Below are 9283 nucleotides of genomic sequence, written 5' to 3' on the forward strand. Positions count from 1 at the left end.
AGCGTAGCGTGTGGTTTGTTACCTCTGAGTTCTCCTAAGTCCGATTCCTTGGTGCAAGGTAGCGATTTCTCCAAAATCTACAAAGAACGTTAGCGTTTCTGCTATTGTTGAGTCGGTCGGTAACAAAAAAGTTACAAATATGCCGGGAAATCCTTCTGGTTCGAGCTATGCTGAAGTGGCAAGTGTACCTCCTCTCATTGGCGTCACTCAATCTACACAGGCGTCATCGCCTAAAAGTAATAATCAGAATAGTAAATTCGTTCTACTTTCCTTAATTCAGTGTTTGGCCTTCACTGAAACTTGGTTAAAGCCTGACCTACATTCGTTGGAACTTTTCCATAATTCGTTTCAGGTTTTCAGGAATGATCGATTCTATCGCAATGGTGGTGGTGTTTTAACTGCCATATCTGCGGCAGTCTCCTCCTATTCAATTGAATTTCCCACTACTCCCGACGTTGAATTTATCTCTATTCGAGCGAAATGCTCTAATAAACGCTTATATGTGATCTTTTCCTATATTCCCCCAAAATTCCGATTTCTCCATATATAAGAAACAAGCCACCCTCATTTGCAAAGTAGCCAAGCAATCCAACTCTACCGATGCAGTCATTGCATTGGGTGACTTCAATTTGCCTCAAGTCACTTGGTGCTACAGTGACAGTTCTGGCTGTTTGATTTCTACTTCAACATCTGGTAGAGCGGATGAATTATTCGATCATAACTTAGTTCAATACAACGGTACACCTAATTACAATTGTAGACTGCTTGATCTTTGCTCTGTCAATTTTCCCGTGATTTGTCTTAATCGTTGTCTTTCTTTTAGTTTACCTGAGGATCCTTATCATCCAGCATTGGGTATTTCTTTTCATTACAAGCATGTTGGTTTGTTGAGCTTCCATAACGTTCCAAATTCGACTTTTTCAAATAAATTTTATGATTTCCATAAAATCAATGTTTCAATACTAAATCAATCTTTCACATATTATGCTTGATTTCTCAGTTGGAAGTATTGATAGCTTACTGTCGTCGTTCTACAATATATAAAAATTAAAGCTATTTCTGCATCTGTTCCGATCAAGCAGATACCTTCAGTTTGTTCAATCCTTTCTCTTCGCTAATCCTAAATACTTCTTTAAATTCGTTAATTCCAAAAGAAAAATCTCTATAAATCCCTCGCATGTTTCTTTTAATGGCTCTGAGTCCTCGGATGATATTGAAACATCAAATGTCTTTGCGGAATACTTCCAACAAAACTTTTCGACTGCTAATTTCAAATTGTCAACAAACTATCTATTTCTCTCTCTAAAATATAATTGTGCGCCTGGACCTGATGGATTTCCATCATGTGTACTAATATCTTGTGGTGGCGAGCTATGCGGTGTTATCTCAAAGATATTTAACAAGTCCTTGAATTTAGGTGCTTTCCCTTTGTGTTGGAAGACTTGTTCCCTTATTCCTATTCACAAAAGTGGAAGTAGACAACTTGTAGAGAACTACAGAGGCATTGCCAAGTTGATTATCTAGCCTAAACTCTTCGGGCGAATTATGACTCAGCATAAGGCCTTTGCCATCAAATCGTATATTTCTCCTCTCCAACATAGCTTTCGAAAAGGAAGATCTATGGTCACCAATCTGCTAGAATTTACTTCTCATGTTTTCAAGGCTTTTTTTATTGGCTCTCGCACTAACGTCATATACACTGATTTTAGCAAAGCGTTTGATTTGGTTAACCATAGACTACTCATCTTCAAATTCCATACCCTGGCATCCCTTTCTGTGTATTGAAATGGATAGGCTCTTATCTGCACAATAGGTCATTCAGGGTTTGGTTTAACTTCATTACCTCGGATGAATTCCCCATGACGTCTGGCGTACGTCAAAGCAGCCACTTAGGACCCATTTTATTTAATTTATACATTAATGACTTGTCCTCGGTGATTAAATCTAACGAGATCTTAATGTACACTGATGATGTGAAACTGTTTTCTTGCTTTTCTGTAGAATCGCAAACACATCAGCTTCAAAGTGACTTGAATAATTTGGTTGTATGGTGCTCTTTGAATCTTCTGAAACTAAATCTAAATAAATGCAAGAAGCTTTCCTTCTCAAGAAGGCAGTCATTCATTACTCAGTACTTCATTGATACGCATAAGTTGGAGGACGTCGATTCGTTCACAGATTTAGGTATCCTATTTGACCGTAGGTTATGTTTTAAATTGCGTATTGAGCTCTCGTTAAGCAAAGCTAGGTCCGCGCTTGGTTTTGTAAAGAGGTGGTCCAAAGATTTCGATGATTCTTATATTCGGAAAAGGCTGTACATGTGTTTGGTTAGGCCCATACTTGAGTATGCCTCTGTTGTGTGGCCTCCTTTCTATAGGTGCAATGTAGATACAATTGAATTTGTTCAGAAGCAATTCTTACTCTTTGCCCTTAGCAATTTGGGTTGTGATTGCCTCTCTTCCACTCTATGAATATAAGTTGCTTCTATTATCTTTACCGTCACTTGAGAAACGCAGATTTGTTCTTGGGGTTTCCTTCTTAATCAAAGTAATAAATGGTACTATTGACTCGCCCGCATTACTTGGTGAGATAAGTTTTAATAGGCACTTTACCTTGATTAAGCTTAGTCAATGTAAATGTAATTATGAGCTGTTTAACCCGCTCAGAGTTGTTTGCAGAAACCTAAATGATGTCTATCACTTATTCTCATTATCAGACTCTTTGAAGTCTATTAAAGCAACTTTGCTTAATATGCGTGAATTACCTATGTCGTATTTAAACTAACATTTCATTTTTAATATCTAATTTTTTGTTTGAAATAATATTGTATTGTTAGCATGTCGGTTGCCAAGCTTATGCATGGTTGCAATGAATTCATTCAACTGTTGCGCTGTTATTTCGAGTGAGCTTCAGATAGGTCTACCTTTTGTTATATCGATCAAATCAGAATCATTTTCTGGAACGATTTAAGCTCGGCTGTTTGTCTGTCTGCTGCAATTTTGTAGCAGAATGCTTTACCACATGCTTTATCCCAAGGAAGACGTCGTTATATAAAAATGATGTCTAATTTTCAAAATTTCTCGACAGAAATCGATGATCCTTAACCCCAGAGTAAACGGATATGAGAACTTTACGTCAAAATAAGACAATCTTTTGAGCTTCCTTTTTATCCGTACGAAAAGCAAACCTTTAGACGGCAAAAAGATACAATTTTTAATAATTCATAGAAAAAGTTCGCCTATAGTGTTAATTTGATCTAGAAATTAAGTACGGAAAATTTTATTCTCGTATGTCCATTTTTTGGACTGCTTCCGTTATCGGAATTCTCATAAGAAGTAATCCTTGATACGACAACAAAGTGTCATATTGTGTTCTTTATAATGAAAGTACATGAAGAATAAGAAGTTAATTGACACGTTTATTTTTATTAAACTTTGATAACGTCAGTTCATAATCCCTTATCACATGAAGAATCCATGAAAAACATACCTTTGCATGGCAACGACGTACAATCTTTGGTATTTTACCACGAAAATAGGCAAATTTTATAAGACGAGGGTAGGGAGTTTACAAATCCTTATTCAACCAAAACATTCCCAGTTGTTTTCGATTGTATTCTTTACTTTTTTCGACGGGATGGAGCCTGGTTGAAGTTCCGTAGCGGAAGAAGTAAATGCTAGAAAGTTAAACATACATTTATATGCACACGTACATATTCTTTCTTACGCAGACAAGTTTGACTTAGACTAACGAAAATAATAAAATGACCATTCGCACACACATACGTGTTCATTTCCAATAAACAGGCCAAATGCGAATCGTTGATATCTTCGGAGGTTGGTCATTTTCGGTCTTTGTGGTGATCCAAGATATCTTGTTAATAATTAGTAATCCGTCTGGCGTAATCTTGCGAGACTCTTAATGTTTGTATTTGGGCATCTCATGTGCGTGTACTGGCCGCGCAATAAAGCCAGGCATTGTCTTTAATTTTTGCCTTTATTTTGATCTTTTCCGTTGATCCTTTGATCATCTAAGCTTGGCCCTTTTCTTTATTTTCTGAATGTATATGCCGTTATAATGGGAACAAGTGATCTTTCGGTCGTTCCAACAAAGTCTCAATGAAGTTTTTTCTTTTAATCAAATGAATGCAATCAAACAAAAAAATATATTGCAAAATCATGCATCCCTTTGCAGCTTAGTCGTTTTTCGAATTTTACAAATTTGTTTTGAAAACGGCATTGATACCGTAAAAAGTAATTGGTATTAGTTGTTTCCTTTTAGTATGAAAATTTTTCATTGGTGTTTGTGTTCTCAATTTTAATATTTCGTTTGACATCTCTGACTTAGATTAAATACGATATTATTATTTTTGTTTTGTTGCTGTAAAAGCAACACCAGATGATAATACAAACAGTAAAGTAACAGCGAAGGCTTTCTAATTGTAATTCGACAAAATTGTTTGCAATAAATATAATTAAAGGCAGCAGTATAATATCAAATGACAACCAAGCGCAAGCCCTGGCGTAAGAATCTATACGAAAATTCTGACTATGAAGATAATTATACAGATCCCAGCTTCCTGAAGGACTTGAAGACTAATTTACATGTGCGTTTCTTCACATTAGGCGAAGCCATACAAGGTGTAACCATATTAAATAACCAAATATCCTGCATAACGGGCTTTCTAATTATTTTTTATATGCTGTACAGTGAACGAGTCGGACCCACCACAGTCTTATGGCCAAGCTTTATAATAACCATAATTGGTTATTTATGCTGTCACGGTAGAAACTTGAATTTGCATTGCATATTGGAAGATTCTAAAACGTTATTGGCTGTGTTCTTATTTGGTTATTTATTTGCTCCAGTTTTGCACACGCTAACGTATGCCATTTCCACCGATACCATATTTTCGATGACGTTCTTTGTTATGGTTTTGAATTTAATATTCTGCGACTATGGTCTGTCGGTGGCTATGGTATCAAAAGCCATTTCATTAAATGCTGCTATATTCGGTTCTATATGTTTGGCCTCACGTCTTCCTACCTCATACCATGCTTTTGTTTTGCTCGTTGAATCGGCGGTATTTTTTGTCCTCTACCCTATCGTTATAAGAGAATATTGGCGGCCATACTTTTTAATACCTATTTTTGTTGCATGCTGTATTGCATTATCATTTGTTTCTTTAAATGTTTTATGTGTTTATGCAGCGTTAATTGTATTCATAAATTTCATCTGCCCATATTTGTTTGTTAGGCAACAACGTCACAAATACAACATACATGGGCCCTGGGATGAGGCCATAGTCGAGGAAACTAATGATGATAACATTGATGGAAATTTATAGCATCAACTTTATGTAAGCATTAAGCAGCAAAAATTTCCAAACTTTATAATTTAATTAATAAGGGCGAGTTTTACACCGTTGTATATGTATGTAAATATGTCGTTTTTTTTTTTGTATTTTTTTACAAAAAATAATAAAATTTAGAAAAAATATGCAAAGTCTTTAAACGTACATATTAAGTCATATAAGAAGTCTCCGCGGGTTTTTGCCACTAGATGGTGCTGACGCCTATATGTCTGGCAACACCCATCCTGATTGTCTCAAGCGAACAAGTGCTTTAAAGATTACATTTTAGCTTACATTTTTTGTGAAGATAGTTTTCTAATTTCTATATTCTTGTAAAAAGTTATATTGATTTGAAAATGAGTGGAATATCTGAAGAAATACGCTATGTAATGCTTTTTTACTACAAAAAAGGTAAAAACGCTGCAAAAACATGCCGAAAAATTTGTGAAGTGTATGGCGAGAATGCCGTGAGTGAACGAAGAACCCAGGAATGGTTCGCTCGATTCCGTTCCGGAAATTTCGATGTCAAAGATGCATATCGCTCTGGTAGGCCCGTCACTGAAAAAGTCGATGATATTTTGCAATTAGTGCAGCAAGACCGACACGCAAGCTGTCAGGAAATAGCGGAGGCACTAAACATCAACCACATGACAGTTTGGAATCATTTGAAAAGAGCAGGCTATAAAAAGGATCTCGATGGTTGGGTATCACATAAACAAGAAAAGAAAAAAAAAAAAAAACTCAAAAATGATAAATCTAACAAAAAACGAAATCTATCAAAAATGAGTAAAAATCACTTTAAACTTTTCTTTAATATTTTGGCGCTCCATCATGCCAGATTTTAATCATCATCATTTCTTTTCATTTACTTTTGTAATATTGTCTGCAAGACGGATAATTTCCGTATATCAGCGAAGTCACATATCTCTCCCCCATTCGTTTCTGATTATTCGTTGACAACGATCCACCCACCAGACATTGCGAACCTCTGTGCCATCCAAGCCACGGTGCATCGATCTGAAGAAGTGACAATCAGAAAGCGCCATGTCTGGTGGATGCGGTAGAAATTCCAATTCGACTTTTAACAGTATATCCTGGACAACTATTACCGCAAAATGTCAAATTAGCATTTCTGCTAACATGTTCGAAAGTTGCAGTTGGATTTTCGGTCAGTAAGTGTTGGAATTCACTGTCTTCGAACGTCTTTGGTCCTTTTTTATCATTGACATCAAAATCACTACTTTTAAATCATTGAAACAAAACCGATTATTGAAATACGATGGAACAGCATCACCATAAGCTTCGAAAAGCGTTTAATGACATCCGTCAGCAGATATTTTCAAATCAAACAACAAACAAAAATGAATGGCGATAATGCAATTTTGAGGGCTTCATGATCAGCGTCAGTGTACGCTGAATAAATCGGTAATAGTAAACGCAAAACAGTTATTTTATATAGACGAAGATCAAAAACATCGAATTCAACTGTTATGTACGCTGATATTTCCAATTTCTTTCGCATTTTTATTTGTAGAAGTCGCTGATTAAAAGTCTTGCAAGTACCTAATATTTCTTTCGGTCTAAAGCATATGTGAGTTTTTCTCTACACATTTTACCGAACGAATTTTAGAGTAGAGGAAGCCGAAAAAAACTGCTAAGGTCCATTGAGTGTATGGAAGGATGCCTTAGCGTGGCATCATTTTTCTTCATCTTGCTGTTTATAATATTCAAATTGAAGATGCAGATGGCGAAAGCTCCACATTTTCCCAATAATTCGACTTAGTTTATACTCTATCATTTAATATTTCATATTTCGAAGTATATAATTTCATATATAAATTTTTAGAAGAAACCTCAAATATATACATGGCCCTAACAGGTTTTTTGCTTTTTTCACGTAAAAGACATTTCATATTTATATTTAGCGTGCCTTTATCTATGTTTATTCGTATTTGCGCGAGCGTAAAATAAGTAGAGATTTTCCGCGCTTCACTGAAGCCTCAAGAAACGGCTTTGTCTTATCCAAATGTTCGATATCCATATAAAAACAAAAAGAGAACACGGTGGGAGGAGGCTTTTTTATTTTAGTATTATAATAATAATAATAATAAATATATTTCTTTTTTTTTTTGGGAAAGGGAATATATTCTTGTATATGTTATTAAAAAATGTTGATTTTCTTTTGCTTTCAATTATTCTTGAACTTGGTTGAATGTTTAAATCATTCGACTGCAGGATTTCACTGAGAATGCAAGAAGCCGCCTGTGCTTGCTCCTCCTCTACTCTTATGAAATAATACTCTTACGTACATTAACGATGTTTTTTTAATGGATCATTTTTATCGAAAGTATCGGTTTATATGCTTGCGAGTCTGTTTTTCAGAACAGAATGAGTTGGATAAGTCAATTACACATGGGATTTACGTTCATTTGTTATCATTTTTCATTCCCGAGCCCTAACTAGGACCGTGTCACCGTGTCAGTGCGGATCATCAGGCCAAAATCAAACTCAACAACATTCTTAATTAGATTTTATAAATCTGCAACGATATCTCCTCCTTTTTCCGAAAGTTGAACTTCTTCATTTTATTAGACATCGCAAATCCGGCTCTTTTGTTGCAACATTCTTCTTTACATATACAAATATAATATAATTTGCTTAAATTATAGATAACATTAGCATTTTCGTATTGTTTGTAAATAATATAAATTAATATATGAAAAAAAAAAAAAGAAAAACACAGCATTTTGCGAAAACACTTGCGGCTAACAATACACACAAGCGCCAATAAATTCATCTAATAAACTTGCTTTTTAAAAGAATTTTAAAGAGACTTCACATTGATTATTTAACGCTATAAAAAAGTTATTTCAATTAAATTTCTACAGCGAAGATTCTACGATAAAGCAACAGATCAATCAGGAAAGAAAAAAGGAACTTTTCTGCAAGAATTTATTTGCCTTTTATAATAACTTCAAATAATTTCGCATCAGACAAAGAGAGGAAGGAGGATTGATTTAAACTTTTCGTCTTTTCAATTTTTTTTTTTTTTTTTTTTTTTACGGTATAGTCATCAACAATATAATCATTACCTAGAATTGTGTTTTTGTATATTAATTTTTGTCTTCATTAAATTTGTTCTATAATGTATAATGGAGAAAAAAAGAAAAAAAAAACAAACAAAAAAAGAATATATATATAAACTGTGTTATAATTTTCTTGTTTGTGTTTGACATTAGAAGAAATTTCCTTTGAAATTTCCATCCATACGAGTACAAAAAATTGAAATTAAATTTGGTCATCAATGGGTTTATTTAAGTGGGGGTAGGTGGTGTGAGGAAGAATGGTATTGTTTGTTATTGGTGGTTGATTGATTATAAAATGAAAGTCATCTATTAAGTTTCCTATATGCATGCGTACGTGTGTGTATGATTCAATAATAATCGTAGCAATTGTAATATGGAAAATTATGAAATGATTTTAAGGTTACAGGGCCACTTCATCATTTGTTCTAAAGGTGGCAGTTGATATTTCTACTTGCTCATGATTGTGCTGTTCGGCACGTAAACTTAATGTGTGCCTCCTTTGAGCAGTGATCGTTGTACCGTTGCTCTCAGGTGACTGGAACATTTCATTTCTGTTGTCACATGCTGTGGATGGGGATGGTGGCGTTAATAACGCCTCAGAAGTTATCATAAAGTAATCATCTTCGTTAGCAACATTCTCCCCTGGCAGTTCACTGTTAGTTTCAGTTGGGCTTTTTACCTTTGGTTGTAGATGCTGTTTTTGTTGTTGATCTTTTACATAACGATTATGCATTTGTTGTTTTTGTTGTTGTTGTTGTTGCTGCTGCTGCTGCTGCTGCTGATAATAACTGCTTTGCTGATATATTGATGATGACAATGATTTCATAGATACTGAGGTTTTTGG

The 9283-nt window shown here is 34.8% G+C and overlaps 1 protein-coding gene across 2 annotated transcripts; it reads left to right on the forward strand.

Moving 5' to 3' along the window:
- The first annotated feature begins 4485 nt into the window (after positions 1-4485).
- LOC119643870 (phosphatidylinositol N-acetylglucosaminyltransferase subunit C-like) lies at positions 4486-5378 on the forward strand. 2 transcript variants are annotated; one of them, XM_038043370.1, is made up of 2 exons: positions 4486-4640; positions 4711-4797. In XM_038043370.1, the coding sequence occupies exons 1-2, from the start codon at positions 4499-4501 to the stop codon at positions 4752-4754; spliced, it is 186 nt and encodes a 61-aa protein (XP_037899298.1). In that variant the 5' UTR covers positions 4486-4498; the 3' UTR covers positions 4755-4797. The 2 variants fall into 2 exon arrangements, with proteins under 2 accessions (XP_037899298.1, XP_037899297.1); XM_038043369.1 differs by having other exon boundaries at positions 4486-5378.
- Positions 5379-9283: the final 3905 nt, after the last annotated feature.

This window comes from Glossina fuscipes, unplaced genomic scaffold, assembly GCF_014805625.2.
Source record: "Glossina fuscipes isolate IAEA_lab_2018 unplaced genomic scaffold, Yale_Gfus_2 65946, whole genome shotgun sequence".
Taxonomy (NCBI): Eukaryota; Metazoa; Arthropoda; class Insecta; order Diptera; family Glossinidae; genus Glossina; species Glossina fuscipes.

Excerpts from the sequence above, each read along its gene's own strand:
- LOC119643870 (XM_038043369.1), top strand. The coding sequence starts at position 4,499 with ATGACAACCAAGCGCAAGCCCTGGCGTAAGAATCTATACGAAAATTCT.